Raw genomic sequence first — 20,863 nt, forward strand, 5'->3', positions numbered from 1 at the left:
TCTGTCTAGTACAACAAACAAACGTGTGTTCACAACACGGGGTAGTCCTCGAGAGCTACATTTCATACTTGTAAACAGGCTTGGTAGATTGATTAATGAACCCCTCCTCCATACCTTCAGACATACAGAAGACATACACCCAGGATGGGGTGTGTCTGACTGAGTCTGGCCTGTGCCAGCTGGAGAGCCTGGCAGTGCCCTCCTCAACCCGCCGAGGGCAGAACAGGCGGCCCAAACCCAAGCTCAAGCTGAAGATCATCAACCAGAACAGCGTGGCTGTGCTCCAGACCCCACCGTACCCCCACTACTCAGAGCTGTCCCGGGACGGGGACGGGTACATGGACGACCGCCGAGGTAAAGACTTCTAGTTGTTTACTAGGGGTTGGCTGGGGGTATCCCACCTTGAGGAGTCTGGGGGCTCCATCCTCAGCTAAAAAGTTACAAAGTAAAAAATAATAATAATAGAGGTTTGTTCAAGTTTTTTTTTTTGTAGATAATTATATTTGAATTTGGATGTAAAGCTTAGGTTTTCTCTTCCACATTGGCCAGGACCGGAATATCTGGGCTATTTTCTAAGGATAGAAAATTCAGCCAAATTGACTTGGTATGACACAGGAGGGGATCTGCATACATCCTTCCCTTGTTTCCATTTAATCAGAACGGTCAAAAGGAAAGGCAGATGTTTGCCAGGAAGCAATGTTCCCTTCATCTCAAGATTTAGATGCACAGAAAACGTAAAGGCAAAAGCATAAGTAATGCTTGACGTTTGCACTGGAACCGATTTGTCGGAAAGAGGAGGGAAACGGAGGAGGAAGGAGATGGGGGGGGGGGGGGGGGGGGGGAATGAGGGCAGGCAGGCAGGCATATAATGAATATGACTTGGAGAGAGAAGAAAGGCTTTTGAAAACAGCAGTCAGCAAATTATACCTCAATTGGCATTTTGGTGATGAGAGGAAGCTGGCCGGGGCTAACTGAATTAATCCCCAGCCCATCCATCAGAACCTGGCTCTCAGTGCAAGCAAGGGCTAATGATGAGAAATTAACCCTTTCCCGCTCACTCTATATTTGGTCCTCTATATTTAACTCACGCAGCGGGCACATTTTCAAGCCAATGCCGAGAGGGAGCTTTTCAGTGGCTGCTTTACAAATCACAAAAAACTATGTTATAATGTTGCCATGACTGTACACAGGTTTATGACAATGCAAATAAATATAGATAAATTACATTAACCTTGTTTTGAAGTGTGAAGAAGTATATCTCAGTATTTACCATGAACTATGGTTGTACTATGGTTGTGATCAGGTACTAGGAACTATTTTGTTATGTCGGTAGGTGTTATAGCCAACCACTGTAGATGTACCACCTCATGGCATTTAGAAAAATGTGAAATATGAACGAAAAAGTCTGCCTTAGACTAATCATGCATACATTTGTGCATGTCCCATACAGTGATTTGTCCTTTAAAAGTTGTACCGTACTGCAAAATCTATTGCACGTTATTTAATTGCCAACCCCTGATACCATTAATGCTAGTTAGTGCTAATGTGACCACCAGAGGGCATCTTTGAGAAGCATTTGATGGCCTTCAATAGTGGCTGTTCTAGAGAATTTAAAACCTTTTTTGTAAGAACATAGTATAAGGGACTAATTTTTAAGAAATGTTGCTTAATTTCATTAATATTATGGTGTTTCTATTCCAAGAAAAGCGAAAAACCCTCTGGGTTTCCGTTAGAATGGAACGGAAAATATGGCGCTGTACAACGTCACGGTCGGGAGTAGGCTACGTACTGGGCTATTTAGCTAAAGAATCCCTGTGTCGTGAGGGAGACCTGGGTTCAATTCCCCGATGGGGAGGAAGGAATAGGCTGTCTTTGTAAATAAGAATTTGTTCTTAAAACTTCTTATGGCTGCAATCCCGTTAATGGGATCGATATGACAACAGCCAGTGAAAGTGCAGGGCGCCAAATTCAAACAACAGAAATCTCATAATTCAAATTCCTCAAACATACATGTATCTCATACCATTTTAAAGGTAATCTTGTTAATCCCACAAGTGTCCGATTTCAAATGGGCTTTTCAGCGAAAGCAGCACAAACGATTATGTTAGGTCACCACCAACTCACAGAAAATTTCAGCCATTTTTCCAGCTAAAGAGAGGAGTCACAAAAAGCACAAATAGAGATAAAATTAATCACTAACCTTTGATCTTCATCAGATGACACTCACAGGACTTCATGTTACACAATACATATATGTCTTGTTCGATTAAGTTCATATTTATATCCAAAAACCTCCGTTTACATTGGCGCCATGTTCAGAAATGCCTCCAAAATATCCTGAGAAATTGCAGAGCCACGTCACATAACAGAAATACTCATCATAAACTTTGATGAAAGATACATGTTTTACATAGAATTAAAGATACACTTGTTCTTAATGCAACCGCTGTGTCAGATTTCAAAAAGCTTTACGGCAAAACACAATATTCAATAATCTGAAAACAGCGTTCAGCCACAAAAGCAAGCCATATAGTTACCTGCCAAATTGTGCAGTCAACAAAACTCATAAAAAGCATTATAAATCTTCACTTACCTTTGCTGATCTTCATCGGAATGCACTCCCAGGACTCCCACTTCCACAAGAAATGTTAGTTTTTTTCGGTAATGTCCATCATTTATGTCCAAATAGCTATTTTTGTAGCGTGTCTGGTAACAAATCCAACATCAGGGAAGCGCGTTCACTAAAACCTGACGAAATGTCCAAAGTTCCGTAACAGTCCGTAGAAACATGTCAAACGATGTATTGAATCAATCTTTAGAATGTTTTAACATACATCTTGAATAACGTTCCAACCGGAGAATTACATTGACTTCAGATGAGCGATGGAACAGAGCTCCTTCTCATGTGAACGCGCATGGTCAAAGAATGGTCAGGTCATGGCAGACCTGACTAATTCCCCTCTCATTCGGCCCCCCTTCACAATAGAGGCATCAGACAAGGTTCTACAGACTGTTGACATCTTGTGGAAGCCGTAGGAAGTGCAAACTCATCCACATCTCGCTGTGATTTCAATAGGATCTTCGTTGAAAATGACCAGCCTCAGAATTTCCACTTCCTGTTTGGATTTTTCTCAGGTTTTTGCCTGCCATATGAGTTCTGTTATACTCACAGACATAATTCAAACCGTTTTAGAAACTTCAGAGTGTTTTTTATCCAATACTAATAATAATATGCATATATTAGCAACTATGACTGAGGAGCAGGCCGTTTACTCTGGGCACCTCTGTGCATCTTTCATCCAAGCTACTCAATACTGCCCCTGCAGCCATAAGAAGTTAACTGACTAGTTAAATAAAGGTTACACTAAGAGCATAACATTTCTACACCCTAATTGTATAATTGTAGTCTAACCAATACCCAAATGGAGATTCAGTGAAAATAAAAATCTAATTGATTTATCAAGACCAGTCCCCATGCTTGTTTCAGAGCAGCGCAAAACGGTGCTAAAATAGTTGTAGGTAATTGCTTCAAATCCTATTGCTTCTAACTTCAATATGCTCTTTAAATATATAAGACCTACAGCACATTACTCAACACTAGTGAGACACATGTTGCCTACGGTAGGCCTACAGTATAGCAATAAATATGACGTGACTCTCTGCCAATAACTACATATAGAGGATTGGATGATTCTAAATTAAAACCGAAAGCCGCCTCATGGGTCTCATGGTGGCGGCCGGCATGGGTATCGAACCTGCATCTTTAGCAACGCATTTTGCACTGAGGGAGCCCCCATCCACTTGGGAGCCCCCATCCACTCGGTAGCCCCCATTCACAAAGTATCAAAATACAGAGAGGTGTTGGTAAATGTATATTGTCCTGCTAATAGCCCATAAATGGCTATTATCATACTGTACATGGTTTCCAGGTCAGGATAACCAAAACATTTCTTTATTAAGACTATCAGAAAGAATATTGGTACTTGATTATTTTGATCCAAAGCTATGAATGAGTGAGTCACTCAGCTTTATGTAGGTGCTAGCTATATGACTGTGCCATCAACTTGATAATATATAATGATATTTTGGAGGTTATTTTGTTTTCAAAAAAACAAAAGTGAGCGATTGTATCTGACTAAAGGCCAAAATAATATTTGTAAAGGCCAAAACAATTATTTATGTTTTTAGAGGGAGAGAAACGCTGGGACAATTATGCGCCACCCTATGGGACCCCCAATCACGATCGGATGTGATTCCTAATAGTACTTTTTGTTGTATTATTTGTTTTGTCTTTTCTGGTGCATTAAACTGAAATTGGTTGCAATCACGGCCAGTTGTGATACAGCCAACCTAACTAAGAAATACATTTGACGATAAGCTACCTGCTAATAGCCATAATGGCGCTGTACAATGTGACTGTGTGTTTGAAAGAGTATTTTCCAGTCAGCAACAATTTGTTTACGTTCATTAGACAACTTTGTTCCAATATTTCTGTAATTCAGTGATATTTATTCCCATAGTAATTCGTTATGGATCCATAACTAAATACACATCTGCATTTTGAAAGAGTATTTTTATCATTATTTTATTTAACGAAAGCATAAAGATGCCATTACTAGTTATATATTTTTAGTTTGAACATGCAGACTGGCACTAAGAACAACGGGAACGTTTCCCTAGTCAGCGCCATTATTAGTGCAATGCCCCTTAAAGTGTTGCTCTGTGTTACCCAGTGTGGTGGGATGGGGGTCCACCCCCCTCCCCCATGGGCTAGGTCCATCTTCTGTGCGTGGCTCTGTGGCCCATCCCATGCCCCCTGCCCTCGTGCCTTGAACCTTGCGTGCTTTCAGTGGATACAGCTGGAAAACGGCAAGGCAATCCCATTGTGCGCCACTCAGGAGCCATGACCAATTTGACCAATGTATATTGTTCTGCTAATAACAGGGTTAATAATATATCTGTGAGAATATCCAAGGGGCTTTTGTAGATTTTGTTTTCAAATAAAGCCTTGTTTGTTATTTAGAATTATTTCTGTTTTTAGAGGGAGCGGAACCAAAAACCTACAGTCATCTCATAGGTCTCCCAGTCGAGGCCGGCAGGGGTATTGAACCAGCATCTGTAGCAACACAGCTTGTACGGCTATGCAGTGTCTTAGACCGTTGTGCCACTCAGGCGCTGTACACCGTGACCAGTCGGGAGTGGGTTACAGTACTACAGTAAGAGCGAAATAATCCTAAAAAAACCTTAGTGTAACAACAGTTTTAGTAATTAATACTGAAGTTGTGCACAATTATCAGTTCCTATTTAGGTTTATGTCGCCCATTCATTGTCAGTTAGAGAAACAGTAGGACCCAAAAGCATAATCAGTGCTCTAACTCCCCCTTGCGCTGGTCTGGAGCAATGAAGTGGTGACGCAGGGTACCGTACTAAACCACAAATGACTAAGTCCTGCAGCACAATCACAAAACTTTTAGTGGAGCAACCACTGTATGTAAAGGATATATATCAATCATTAAAACCTCTACGGGATCAGTGTCCCTATACCGGGACGGTTGAGCTAACGTGCGCTAATGTGATTAGATTGACATATGGGCCGAAAGCTTAAATTCTTGTTAATCTAACTGCACTGTTCAATTTACAGTAGCTATTACAGTGAATACCATGCTTTTGTTTGAGGAGAGTGCACAACAACAAAACACTTATCACAGCAACTGGTGTGATACATTCACCTCACGGTAAATAATGTACTTATATTCAGTAATCTTATTCAGTAAATCCTGAGGGTCCCAGAGATAAAATGTAGCATCGTTTTGTTTGATCAAATCTATTTTTATATTCAAATGTAGGAACTGGGTTCTACAGTTTGAACCCCTGCTGTCTCTGGCTCCACACCCACCCCACCCTGCCATCTAGATGTGTGAAAGTTAGTGTATAAGCTAATGATAAATAATTTATGACATTCCTGGGAGTGTGTAAACTTATGTTGTATTACCATATCGTTTTTGTATGTTCTCAATAGTTATTTACTTGAAAATGTATCAATTGACCAATTCGGCACATTTGGGCAGATTTGATACAAAATATTGTCCAGTATTGCAATGCTTCACTGGATCAATCTGAAACTTTGCACACACACTGCTGCCATCTACTGGCCAAAATATAAACTCCGTCTAAGCTGCAGTATTATATGATGGCGTTTCTCTTGTATTTGAAAGATGATGGGACAAAAAAGTATATAGAAAACGCTTTACAAAGTATTTTTTTGTATTATCTTTTACCAGATCTATTATATTCTCCTAAATTAATTTCAAATTTCCATAAACTTCAAAGTGTTTCCTTTCAAATGGTACCAAGAATATGCATATCCTTGCTTCAGGTCCTAAGCTACAGGCAGTTAGATTTGGGTATGTCATTTTAGGCGAAGATTGAAAAAAAGGGTCCGATCCTTATTAATCCTGGAGATGCTGTTGGCATTTGTAATCTGAGAAATACTAAAGTGTTAAAAGGGTTATCTCTAAGATAGTTATCTCCTAAAATAGTTTAAGTGGTTAATTTGAAATTCCAACACTAATGTACTGATGTGGCTCCTCATCCAGAGGTCTTACTCTGACACCAGGCCCACCAAGATGGCAGACCTCCCATCAAAGATGCATTGAGGGTTTTGTGGATCATGGGTATGTGCAGGGCTGGGTCATGTTCATCAAGAACCAAATGGGAGAAATAGAGGGATTATCAAGAAATTCTCATTTTAGTTTACCATTGCAAAAAGTGTTTTCTGTTGCGTGTCCTAATGAACGTCTTCATGGTCTGTGTCCTGGTTTTAGTGACATGGTTTTGGTTGTGTTCCATTCCAAAAGGGGACCTCCTGATGGACTGTGACTTGAAGTCGGACTCCAGTCTGGAACGGGAGCCTGTCGACGACGACGCCAAGGGGGCCGAGGGCGCCGACGGCAACAAGAAAAGGAAGAGGAGACCTTACCGGCCCGGTAAGTTTAACATTCAAAACTTTGTCTGTTTGAGTTTAGAACAGAAATGTGTATTTTGGCTCTGAGACAGCACAGCAAATACTGTCTGAAAAACAGTACATATAAGGCATCATTAAAGTGTCAGGGACACATGCGCATGGAAGGGTCCCCTTCCATAGGTCAGCACAGACCCTGGATCAGTTTTGTCTCTGAACTCCTATGGGTTGAGGTTCAGATCGGACAAGATGAAACGTATCTTACAGCAGCTCTTAGGAACATCTTATGTTTAGCCCCATTGGGAGAAAAGAGAAGATAGGATGTTGATGGGGATGAATGGACAGGGGGAGAGCGAGAGGGAAGGAGAGTGGTGGATGATGGTGGTAGGAGGAGAGGGGGATGCAGAGGGAGGGAGCAGACTTATGGGAGATGCAGAGGGAGGGGGGAGCAGACTTATGGGAGATGCAGAGGGAGGGGGGAGCAGACTTATGGGAGATGCAGAGGGAGGGGGGAGCAGACTTATGGGAGATGCAGAGGGAGGGGGAGCAGACTTATGGGAGATGCAGAGGGAGGGGGGAGCAGACTTATGGGAGATGCAGAGGGAGGGGAGAGCAGACTTATGGGAGATGCAGAGGGAGGGGGGAGCAGACTTATGGGAGATGCAGAGGGAGGGAGGGAGCAGACTTATGGGAGATGCAGAGGGAGGGAGGGAGCAGACTTATGGGAGATGCAGAGGAAGGGAGCAGACTTATGGGAGATGCATAGGGAGGGGGGAGCAGACTTATGGGAGATGCAGAGGGAGGGGGGAGCAGACTTATGGGAGATGCAGAGGGAGGGGGGAGCAGACTTATGGGAGATGCAGAGGGAGGGGGGAGCAGACTTATGGGAGATGCAGAGGGAGGGAGGGAGCAGACTTATGGGAGATGCAGAGGGAGGGAGGGAGGGAGGGAGGGAGCAGACTTATGGGAGATGCAGAGGGAGGGAGGGGGGGAGCAGACTTATGGGAGATGCAGAGGGAGGGAGGGAGCAGACTTATGGGAGATGCAGAGGGAGGGAGGGAGCAGACTTATGGGAGATGCAGAGGGAGGGAGGGAGCGGACTTTTGGGAGATGCAGAGGGAGGGAGCGGACTTTTGGGAGATGCAGAGGGAGGGAGCGGACTTTTGGGAGATGCAGAGGGAGGGAGCGGACTTTTGGGAGATGCAGAGGGAGGGAGCAGACTTATGGGAGATGCAGACATATGGGAGATGCAGAGGAAGGGGGAAGCAGACGTATGGGAGATGCAGAGGGAGGGGGGAGCAGACGTATGGGAGATGCAGAGGGAGGGGGGAGCAGACGTATGGGAGATGCAGAGGGAGGGAGGGAGCGGACTTATGGGAGATGCAGAAGGAGGGAGGGAGCGGACTTATGGGAGATGCAGAGGGAGGGGGGAGCAGACGTATGGGAGATGCAGAGGGAGGGAGGGAGCGGACTTATGGGAGATGCAGAAGGAGGGAGGGAGCGGACTTATGGGAGATGCAGAGGGAGGGAGCGGACTGATGGGAGATGCAGAGATGCATCTGTCTCGTCCAGGACCGGGGTCTACGCAGACTGGTACGCCATAGCCAATCAGAGGAACAGTAGGGGTATATGCAAACAAGCCATTTTCCAAAATTCACTTTGAACTGGACTGTGTGTTTACAGACAGTAGCAACAGCGCAACTTTAGATCATTAGAACGCATTTGGCAAAAGCCACAAAATACCCTTTTTTGGATTTCTGCAAATATGCAGCTAAATACCGCGATAGTCCTCTTACATTTGGGAACTTTACAGTCCTATTGATTAAACAACCATAAAAAGGTAGGCTGTCTTTCCCTATATGTACATCAACAAGATCAAACAACTAAAGCTAGCCAGAGCAAGATGAGATAAAATCTAATGAAGGAACGTTAAATAAACCCTCTCAAAATGTTTCAGCTAGTTGTGAAAGTTGCACTGATGAACAATGGAGAACAGCCTGCTTGTCCTTCTGCAGCTTGCCTGCCAATGCATGCGTTGTCCCAACCAAGTACCCAAGCTTACTGGCAAAGTTGGCTCGCTTGCTAGCTAAATGAGAGAACACTTCACTCTGGCCATTTTACTTGCCGTAGCAGATCTGATTAGGCTGTTTACATGTTATCTAGAGCGTTCAACTAACTTATTACTTTTTTTGCCTACGTTTACTGACACCGGTCATATTCAGTGGGTCTTGCACGGTTATTCTGCGCTCTGGCACACTCAGTCAAGTGCTCTGAAATCGGATTAGATAGCTAGCCAGAGTGAATTTGCAAACTCAAGATATGCTAACTGGATAACCGTCGTTCAGCATAGATAGCTAGCAAAGCGATTCACATTTCTTGCTAGCTAACCAAATGACACATGCATCTCTAGCTGTGTAGCCACACAAAAAAATTATACAAGGAGGAAAAGTCAGTTACTCACCCACTCCTCCATTGATATGACGTCCTCCTAGCATCTAGCTAGCGTAGCTATCTAGATAACGTTAGGCTCTGTGTTTTTAGCTTGCTACATAAATAGATACGCTACCATAGCCTTAGTAACATTTGTCTGTTTTTGTCCAAAATATTGAGTCATTGAAACTGTGCATCCCGAATGGAGGCTGCAAACAATGTACCGAGCCAGCTGATAGCAATATTTTATGGACTATCAAGAAATGTATTGGTGAATTATTTTAATCATGCATTGAACTGCATCCATCTATTCTGCCAAATCAAATATTTTTGGTCACATACTCATGGTTAGCAAATGTTATTGGTCACATACACATGGTTAGCAAATGTTATTGGTCACATACACATGGTTAGCAAATGTTATTGGTCACATACACATGGTTAGCAGATGTTTTTGGTCACATACACATGGTTAGCAGATGTTATTGGTCACATACACATGGTTAGCAGATGTTATTGGTCACATGCAGATGTTATTGCGAGTGATGTGAAATACTTGTGCTTCTAGTTCCGACAGTGCGGCAATATTTAACATGTCATCTAACATTTCTACAACAACTACCTAATACACACACATCTAACGAATGGAATAGGAATATAAACATATAAATATATGGATGAGCAATTACAGAGCGGCATAGGCAAGATGCAATAGATGGTATAAAATACAGTATATACATATGAGATGAGTAATGCAAGATGTGTAAACATTATTACAGTGACTAGTGATCCATTTATTATGGTGGCCAATGATTTCAAGTCTGTATGTAGGCAGCAGCCTGTCTGTGTTAGTGATTGCAACAATACTGTAGTGTACATCATGGAATGTTGAGTCAAATATAACCTATTTTAAAACCTCATGAAGTTGGTTTTGTAGCATAAACTGGGAATTTGATATTTTTGACTGATATTATGATTCTGTTTCCTATCTGCAAAGTAGTTAAAACGCTGTCAGTTCCACTTTAAACATGTAATATGGAGTTAATACATACATTTTTGGACTTAAAAATGTTATGTATGTCCATGGATTCGTGAAGAATATAACTTTTAAATGCCTCATGAGCTGACACACCCCAGCAGAATCCAAAATGTAAGATTGTTTTACTCCAATTTTTGTAAATATGGTAATTGTAAACACACTATAGCCTCAAAACATTGTTAAAACGAAAAATGTTCTATCATGGATGGTCAATCCTTACATCCATATCTGTCTATGAATTTGAGAGTGGTTGATTCTCCAGACCCATCCCTCAGTTTTTTTACCGAAACAGAGGTGGGGTGTCCTCTTTATAGCTTCAACTGTGAATTGGCCCTTTGAAGCTCTCCCACTAAATGTGGAAGAGTCCTCTGAAAAAGTAACATTGACTAATATACAGATATATATATATATATATATATATATACTCAAACGAATAATGTCCTACTGAAAAAACACCTGGAAATTCTTGAAGTCGGAAGTTTAGAAACACTTAGGTTGGGGTCATTAAAACTTGTTTTTCAACCACTCCACAAATTTCTTGTTAACAAACTATAGTTTTGGCAAGTCGGTTAGGACATTTGCTTTGTGCATGACACAAGTCATTTTTCCAACAATTGTTTGCAGACAGATTATTTCACTTATAATTCACTGTATCATAAATCCAGTGGGTCAGAAGTTTACATACACTAAGTTGACTGTGCCATTAAACAGCTCGGAATATTCCAGAAAATTATGTCATGGCTTTAGAAGCTTCTGATAGGCTAATTGACATCATTTGAGTCAATTGGAGGTGTACCTGTGGATGTATTTCAAGGCCTGCCTTCAAACTCAGTGCCTCTTTGCTTGACATCATGGGAAAATCAAAAGAAATCAGCCAAGACATCAGAAAAACAAGTCTGGTTCATCCTTGGGAGCAACTTCCAAACGCCTTAAGGTACCATGTTCATCTGTACAAACAATAGTACGCAAGTATAAACGCCATGGGACCACGCAGCCATCATACCGCTCAGGAAGGAGACGTGTTCTGTCTCCTAGAGATGACCGTACTTTGGTGCGAAAAGTGCAAATCGATCCCAGAACAACAGTAAAGGACGTTGTGAAGATACTTGAGGAAACCCGTACAAAAGTATCTATATCCACAGTAAAATAAGTCCTATATCGACATAGCCTGAAAGGCCGCTCCGCAAGGAAGAAGCCACTGTTCCAAAACTGCCATAAAAAAGCCAGACTATGGTTTGCAACTGCACATGGGGACAAAGATCGTACTTTTGGAGAAATGTCCTCTGGTCTGATGAAACAAAAAATAAAACTGTTTGGCCATAATGACCATCATTATGTTGGGAGGAAAAAGGCGGAGGCTTGCAAGCCCAAAAAACACCATCTCAACCGTGAAGCACGGGGGTGGCAGCATCATGTTGTGTGGGGGTGCTTTGCTGCAGGAGGGACTGGTTCACTTCACAAAATAGATGGCATCATGAGGAAAGAAAATGATGTGGATATATTGAAGCAACATCTCAAGACATCAGTCAGTAAGTTAAAGCTTGGTCGCAAATGGGTCTTCCAAATGGACAATGATCGCAAGCATACTTCCAAAGTTGTGGCGAAAATGGCTTAAGGACAACAAAGTCAAGGTATTGGAATGGCCATCACAAAGCCCTGACCTCAATCCTATCGAACATTTTTGGGAAGAACTGAAAAAGCACCTGCGAGCAAGGAGGCCTACAAACCTGACTCGGTTACACCAGCTCTGTCAGGAGGAATGGGCCAAAATTCACCCAACTTATTGTGGGAAGCTTGTGGAAGGCTACCTGAAATATTTGACCCAACTTAAACAATTTAAAGGCAATGTTACCCAACACGAATTGAGTGTATGTAAACTTCTGACCCTCTGGGAATGTGATGAAATAAATAAAAGCTGAAATAAATAATTCGCTCTACTATTATTCTGACATTTGACATTCTTAAAATAAAGTGTTGATCCTAACTGACCTAAGACAGGGAATTTTTACTAGGATTAGATGTCAGGAATTGTGAAGAACTGAGTTTAAATGTGTTTGGTTAAGGTGTATGTAAACTTCCGACTTCAACTTTGTGTGTGTGTGTCACGATCGTGTTGACATGAATGAGAGGACCAAGGCGCAACATGATATGAATACATCTTCTTTATTTACAACGACGAAGATGATCACGAAACACTTAAACAACACTAACAAAAACAACAAACGATCGTGAAACTTCAAACGCAAGTGCACACACAAACTACTTACGTCGACACATACATATACAATGACCCACAAACAGCTAAAGCCTATGGCAGCCTTAAATATGGTTCCCAATTAGAGACAACCGAAACCAGCTGTCTCTAATTGAGAACCCATTCAGGCAACCATAGACTTTCCTAGAAAACTACACACCCATAGACACAGCTAGATACATACACTCAACACAAACCCATACACTACCACCAACACCACCTCTACCATATAAATACCCCCAAACACACACATACCCATGTCACACCCTGACCTAACTAAAATAATAAAGAAAACAAATAATACTAAGGCCAGGGCGTGACAGTGTGTTTATACAGTTAAAGTCGGAAGTTTGTGCACATTCCCAAGTGTGTGAGAAGTAGACACAGCCCAGTTCTGATATTTTCTTCCACTAATTAGTCTTTTTACCAATCAAATCAGATCTCCTCACAGCTGTCAAAAGACCAATTAGTGGAACAAATATCAGAATTGGGCTGTCTGTTAAAATGCAGCGTGTGTATGCATGCATGAATGTGTGTACAGTATTCGAATGTCTATGCCAGAGAGAGCCACAAGCTCTCGCCCATGTCAAATAGCTGGGTTTGACGGGGCGGGAGGGAAGGAGAACTGGTGGGGAGAGGTGGAGAAAGGGGTGTGTCTCTCCTGTTTGCCAGGTCACTTGTTATGAACTGTCACAGTGGAGACATTTTTTTCCCACCCTGCTCTAGTGAACAGAGACAAGTGGCTGCAGACATTCTCACAAATAACATACCAGTATCACACAAATAAGGTATCTTTACTGCGTCATTTAAGGTGGATTACAAAGCTATTATTATGGGGTATACTGTGGCGCTATTACTTGATTGTGAACCTCTTTCATGTGATAATTGTCTTAAATAATGTTTAATGAAGTTGTTCATTGCAAGAATAGAGTAGTTTTTCTATGGTGTTAAAATGTACCTTTTAGTAATTTAGCAGACACTCTTATCCAGAGCGACTTACAGGAGCAATTAGGGATAAGTGCCTTGCTCAAGGGCACATCAACAGATTTTTCATCTAGTAATCTCGGGGGTTTGAAACAGCGACCTTTTGGTTACTGGCCCATCGCTCTTAACCGCTAGGCTATATGATGTTGTATGTTTTGTAATTTGGCTATTTTAAGTCTAGTGTATGGTGCCTTACTGGTGGTAATAGAATCTCATATGTTGGTGTTCTTATTTAGCACAGACGACAAGAGTTGGTTATCCATTGAATGCTCTGAGTTGGACTTCTCATAAGGAGGCGGTATCCTGGCAACTCTGAATTCAAACGGCTGTTTCCTCTCTCTTCCCTGCACATAAATCATCAAGTCTCCCCTCTCTTGCTCTGAGGCAGCTTAAGGAAGGCTGGAAGGCTCTGTTTGTCTGCTTCCAGACCATAGGGGCTTCTCTCTCTCAATACCAAAGCTATCCAGAAATAGGCTTACCCGAAATGCTCCCTTCTTTCTCTCTCACACTCAGTCTCTCAGGTCTAGTGGCTAGGAGATGAATTCCCCAAACACTCTTACACACTCACTCTCTTACGTTTGCTCTCTCACACATTTTAATATATAATATAATAATATGCCATTTAGCAGACGCATTTATCCCAAGCGACTTGGTCTCTCACTCATGCACTCTGTCATTGTGTATTGACCAGAGTGAAAGTCTCTCGCTCACTCACATCTCCCCTCAGGCTCTGTGCTCATAGGTCACTGAGTAATTAAGATTAATGCTAGGGATTGGACTGAAAAACCCTCCTCTAATGTCTGACATAATTAGGGCCCTGGTGACATAAATTGCTGTCATTTATCTCCTCCCTCCCACTTGTCTCCCGGCTAGGTATTGGAGGGTTTATGGTCCGCCAGAGAAGCAGGACGGGACAAGGGAAAGCCAAGCGATCCCTATCCAGGAAATACTCAGCAGGATCGTTACCTGAGAACCCAATGTGCAAAGAGGAAGGTAAGCAAATGGAATAGTCTCTAAAGTGCAAGTCCCACCCATCTGACACTCCAGGCAGACTATCAAATCCAACACTTAACCCGGTAATAAGGTGGTTCCCTGACTGTTACTTTGAGGTTGTGACCTCCTGTCTGTGTGTTGCAGGGTGGAACAAGACGGAGAGTACTCAAGCGGAGGAGACCCCACCGGTGTCTGAATGTCTGGAGAAGGTCAAGAAAAGATACCGCAAAAAGAGAACCAAATTGGAAGAGGAGTTCCCTTCTTACCTGCAGGTGACTTTCAGTCACATGTACACTAATGATATCAGTATTGGTCTAAAATGTTCATTTTGATTCTGTTATCATACTCTGTCTTATTGATCGATTTATAGGAAAAGGTCACCGGTTCAATATGCATAAAATCACCTAATCACACTGAGGTGATTGACTGTCTTTGTACAGATGTAGGATCTTAATTTGATCATACTTCTGTTGCTGAGAATTTCCTGCAATGCAGATGAGCTTCATGTTTTACATAAATTAACTGAAAACTTGCAATAACACAGTTAGTTATATTAACAGTATTGCACGTTTCATGTAGCCTAACTACCAATCAAGCAACGTTATGGACTAAACTTAAAAATTGTTGCAGCATGATTATGTTGCTGCAACAATACTGATCAAATTTAAATCTATTTTAGCAAATACGTCTTAGCCTAATTGTCCCAAATCATCTTCTTGTACCACATTAGAATAGTGCATATTCGATAAGACATCTTCCAAGCATTTACCAGTAGCAACTTTATTTCACCACCCATTTCAACCAGCACTTCATAAGTTGCATGTTGCCCCCTTCTCAGATGTATTACCTTCATGATAAAAAAAATTATCCCTGAAGCGTAAGTCCTCTCGGAGAGACGTTGCCCCCTCTGTGCCACGCCACACCTTTAAAAGACCCAGCATGCTCAGGGTTCGGGGGAGCAGCCATGCGTTAAGCGCACCAGCTGTCACTTTGGGCTTTCTTGAACGCCGCGCTTAAAATTTTTATTTAAAGGTCCTCACCAGAGGAACGACTTTAATCAATTATTTAAATACCCGGCACATTAGCCTTTTTAATGTTTTACCACAGCAGGGAGCAGTCACATTGATAGTTTTGGAGCCGTTAGACATGTTGGAATCACTAGTGACTTAAACACGTAGCGGCTCAGCCAGCGGTACAACGTGTCGCTACTGAGTTCAGGCTTTCTGTGAGGTTGTGTCTACCCATGTCTGTTTATTTGTATGGCTTTGTACAGGTTTAGGGCAATTCTCATATTGGAATCACATTCTATCCAACACATTGATTCCTACAGCCACAAGGTTTTTACATAAAGAGTTGCTATATCAGTGATTCTAGTTGCTATATCAGTGATTCGAGTTAACTTTCTATTTTTGTGGAACTATGAGTTGATTTTATATGGTTGCATCTTTATATGGTGTTGTGTGTTTCTCAGCTTCTATGTAACTAGGCCTCTCTCTAGAGAATGCATGCATGTAGCTCTTGCCATGTTGCTGTCAAATTAGATCCCAGTTGGTCACTGTACAGTAGAAATCTAGATACAGTTGATGTCGGAAGTTTACATACACTTAGGTTGGAGTCATTAAAACTAGTTTTACAACCACTCCACAAATTTCTTGTTAACAAACTATAGTTTTGGCAAGTCAGTTAGGACATCTACTTTGTGATTACACAAGTAATTTTTCCAACAATTGTTTACAGATTATTTGACTTATAATTCACTATCACAATTCCAGTGGGTCAGAAGTTTACATACACTAAGTTGACTGTGCCATTAAACAGCTCGGAATATTCCAGAAAATTATGTCATGGCTTTAGAAGCTTCTGATAGGCTAATTGACATCATTTGAGTCAATTGGAGGTGTACCAGTAGATGTATTTCAAGGCCTACCTTCAAACTCAGTGCCTCTTTGCTTGACATTATGGGAAAATCTAAATAAGTCAGCCCAAGACCTAAAATATTTTTTTGTAGACCTCCACAAGTCTGGTTCATCCTTTGGAGCAATTTCCAAATGCCTGAAGGCACCACGTTCATCTGTACAAACAATAGTACGCAAGTATAACACCATGGGACCACGCAGCCGTCATACCGCTCAGGAAGGAGAAGCGCTCTGTCTCGTAGATATGAACGTACTTTGGTGCAAAAAGTGTAAATCAATCCTAGAACAACAGCAAAGGACCTTGTGAAGATGCTGGAGGAAACAGGTCAAATCAAAGCAAATGTTATTTGTCACATACACATGGTTAGCAGATGTTAATGCGAGTGTAGCGAAATGCTTGTGCTTCTAGTTCTGACAATGCGTAATCTAACCTAACAATTCCACAACTACTACCTTATACACACAAGTGTAAAGGGATAAAGAATATGTACATAAAGATATATGAATAAGTGATGGTACAGAACGGTATAGGCAAGATGCAGTAGATGGTATCGAGTACAGTATATACATATAAGATGAGTAATGTAGGGTATGTAAACATAAAAGTGGCATAGTTTAAAGTGGCTAGTGATACATGTATTACATAAAGATGGCAAGATGCAGTAGATGATATAGAGTACAGTATATACATATACATTATATTAAGTGGCATTGTTTAAAGTGGCTAGTGATACATTTTTGATCAATTTCCATTATTAAAGTGAGCTGGAGTTGAGTCAGTATGTTGGCAGCAGCCACTCAATGTTAGTGGTGGCTGTTTAACAGTCTGATGGCCTTGAGATAGAAGCTGTTTTTCAGTCTCTCGGTCCCTGCTTTGATGCACCTGTACTGACCTCGCCTTCTGGATGATAGTGGGGTGAACAGGCAGTGGCTCGGGTGGTTGTTGTCCTTGATGATCTTTATGGCCTTCCTGTGACATCGGGTGGTGTAGGTGTCCTGGAGGGCAGGTAGTTTGCCCCCAGTGATGCGTTGTGCAGACCTCACTACCCTCTGGAGAGCCTTCCGGTTGTGGGCGGAGCAGTTGCCGTACCAAGCGGTGATACAGCCCGACAGGATGCTCTCGATTGTGCATCTGTAGAAGTTTGTGAGTGCTTTTGGTGACAAGACGAATTTCTTCAGCCTCCTGAGGTTGAAGAGGCGCTGCTGTGCCTTCTTCACAACGCTGTCTGTGTGGGTGGACAAATTCAGTTTGTCCGTGATGTGTACGCCGAGGAACTTAACTTACTACCCTCTCCACTACTGTCCCGGCGATGTGGATAGGGGAGTGCTCCCTCTGCTGTTTCCTGAAGTCCACAATCATCTCCTTTGTTTTGTTGACGTTGAGGTTATTTTCCTGACACCACACTCCGAGGGCCATCACCTCCTCCCTGTAGGCCGTCTCGTCGTTGTTGGTAATCAAGCCCACCACTGTTGTGTCGTCTGCAAACTTGATGATTGAGTTGGAGGCGTGCATGGCCACGCAGTCGTGAGGGAACAGGGAGTACAGGAGAGGGCTCAGAACGCACCCTTGTGGGGCCCCAGTGTTGAGGATTAGCGGGGTGGAGATGTTGTTACCTACCCTCACCACCTGGGGGCGGCCCGTCAGGAAGTCCAGTACCCAGTTGCACAGGGCGGGGTCGAGGCCCAGGGTCTCGAGCTTGATGACAAGTTTGGAGGGTACTATGGTGTTAAATGCTGAGCTGTAGTCGATGAACAGCATTCTCACATAGGTATTCCTCTTGTCCAGATGGGTTAGGGCAGTGTGCAGTGTGGTTGCGATTGCATCATCTGTGGACCTATTGGGGCGGTAAGCAAATTGGAGTGGGTCTAGGGTGTCAGGTAGGGTGGAGGTGATCTGGTCCTTGACTAGTCTCTCAAAGCACTTCATGATGACGGAAGTGAGTGCTACGGGGTGGTAGTCGTTTAGCTCAGTTACCTTAGCTTTCTTGGGAACAGGAACAATGGTGGCCCTCTTGAAGCATGTGGGAACAGCAGACTGGGATAAGAATTGATTGAATATGTCCGTAAACACACCAGCCAGCTGGTCTGCGCATGCTCTGAGGACGCGGCTGGGGATGCCGTCTGGGCCTGCAGCCTTGCGAGGGTTAACACGTTTAAATGTTTTACTCACGTCGGCTGCAGTGCAGGAGAGTCCGCAGGTTTTGGTAGCGGGCCGTGTCAGTTGCACTGTATTGTCCTCAAAGCGAGCAAAGAAGTTATTTAGTCTGTCTGGGAGCAAGACATCCTGGTACAAAAGTATCTATATCCACCGTAAAACGAGTCCTATATCGACATAGCCTGAAAGGCCGCTCAGTAAGGAAGAAGCCACTGCTCCAAAACCGCCATAAAAAGCCAGACTACAGTTTGCAACTGATGAAGCAAAATATACAATGGTTTGGCCATAATGACCATCGTTATGTTTGGAGGAAAAAGGGGGAGGCTTGCAAGCCGAAGAAAATCATCCCAACCATGAAGCAGTGGGGTGGCAGTATCATGTTGGGGGGTTGCTTTGCTGCAGGAGGGATTGGTGCACTTCACAAAATAAATGGAATCATGAGGAAAGAAAATTGTGTGGATATATTGAAGCAACATCTCAAGACATCAGTCAGGAAGTTAAAGCTTGGTTGCAAATGGGTCTTCCAAATGGACAATGACCCCAAGCATACTTCCAAAGTTGTGGCAAAATGGCTTCAGGACAACAAAGTCAAGGTATTGGAGTGGCCATCACAAAGCCCTGACCTCAATTTCTATAGAAAATTTGTGGGCAGATCTGAAAAAGCGTGTGCGAGCAAGGAGGCCTACAAACCTGACTCAGTTACACCAGCTCTGTCAGGAGGAATGGGCCAAAATTCACCCAACTTATTGTGGGAAGCTTGTGGAATGCTACCTGAAACGTTTGACCCAAGTTAAAAATTTAAAGGCAATGCTACCAAATACTAATTGAGTGTATGTAAACTACTGACCCTCTGGCAATGTGATGAAAGAAATAAAAGCTGAAATAAATCATGCTCTCAACTATTATTCTGACATTTGACATTCTTAAAATAAAGTGTTGATCCTAACTGACCTAAGACAGGGAATTTTTACTAGGATTAGATGTCAGGGATTGTGAAAAACTGAGTTTAAATGCATTTGGCTAAGGTGTATGTAAACTTCCGACTGTATACACACCTCACTATTTCTGTAAGTGTCTGGATAACACTAGGGCCTATAGAGTGCTGCAACACCGAGAAACAAAAATACATATACAAAACACACTGGAATCTGGGCCTGGAGACCCATTCAATTAATAATTTGGTTAGCAGTAGCGTAGCCTGATAAGACTTATTATTATTAGTAGCTTTACTTAAAGTTCAGTATGCATTGTAATTTCAAATACTGTATTTTAATTGGATTACTATGAACTGATCCCTTTCAATTCAAATCTGGAATTTATAACTGGATCCCACCTTCTGACACCAGGGCTGCATTTACACTGGCATCCCAATTCTCATATTTCGCCCAATTATTGGCAAAAGATCTGATTGGTCCAAAGACCAATTAATGGCAAAAGAGAAGAATTAGGCTGCCTTTGCTGCCATAGCCCAAGGGACAAACTTGCTTCCTGTCATGTTTTTTGTGCGTGAAAGATGTGTTGTGTTATTGAATGTGTTCTCTGTATCTCATGGTCACGTTCTCATTGACTGTGTGGTATGTTACCAGGAGGCTTTCTTTGGAAAGGAGCTGCTGGACAGGAGCAAGCAGAGCAGGCAGGCGGGCCTGGTGACCACAGGGCTCAGTGAGGAGAACTCAGGGGTCCATGCAGAGACCAAACCCCGCAGCGTCAACGCCAGCTTCCTGGACCCCTCCTCAGACCCGCTGCTCAGTGCTACCTCGACCACCATACCCATCTCCAGCAAAGGAGGAGGACTGCGTATGTTCGCATCTCTCTTGCACACTTTCTCGAGCTGTCACTTTCCCTGTCTTACACACACACACACACACACACACACACACACACACACACACACACACACACACACACACACACACACACACACACACACACACACACACACACACACACACACACACACACACACACACACACACAGAGGTTCATCCTCAGAGGTGAGCTGTCATGTTGACTCTCTTCTCCTAAAAGTTCATTTTATTCTACATGCAGAGAATTTTTTTTCTCCAATATGTTTTTTTGCTTTCTCTTTTACACACAATGGACTCTCAATGTACCCAGTCTCAATGCCATC

At 42.7% G+C, this 20,863-nt stretch overlaps 1 protein-coding gene across 23 annotated transcripts in view; it reads left to right on the top strand.

Moving 5' to 3' along the window:
* Positions 1 to 20,863, top strand: part of LOC129859164 (histone-lysine N-methyltransferase 2C-like) — a 216,761-nt gene that overhangs the window by 146,122 nt on the left and 49,776 nt on the right. For all 23 annotated transcript variants that reach the window (XM_055928604.1, XM_055928584.1, XM_055928588.1 and 20 more), the window contains 5 exons: positions 121 to 354; positions 6,858 to 6,986; positions 14,542 to 14,661; positions 14,806 to 14,933; positions 20,319 to 20,529. In XM_055928604.1, coding sequence (XP_055784579.1) covers positions 121 to 354; positions 6,858 to 6,986; positions 14,542 to 14,661; positions 14,806 to 14,933; positions 20,319 to 20,529 — 822 coding nt within the window. The remainder of the gene's footprint in view (positions 1 to 120; positions 355 to 6,857; positions 6,987 to 14,541; positions 14,662 to 14,805; positions 14,934 to 20,318; positions 20,530 to 20,863) is intronic.

This window comes from Salvelinus fontinalis, chromosome 7 (assembly GCF_029448725.1).
Source record: "Salvelinus fontinalis isolate EN_2023a chromosome 7, ASM2944872v1, whole genome shotgun sequence".
Classification (NCBI taxonomy): Eukaryota; Metazoa; Chordata; class Actinopteri; order Salmoniformes; family Salmonidae; genus Salvelinus; species Salvelinus fontinalis.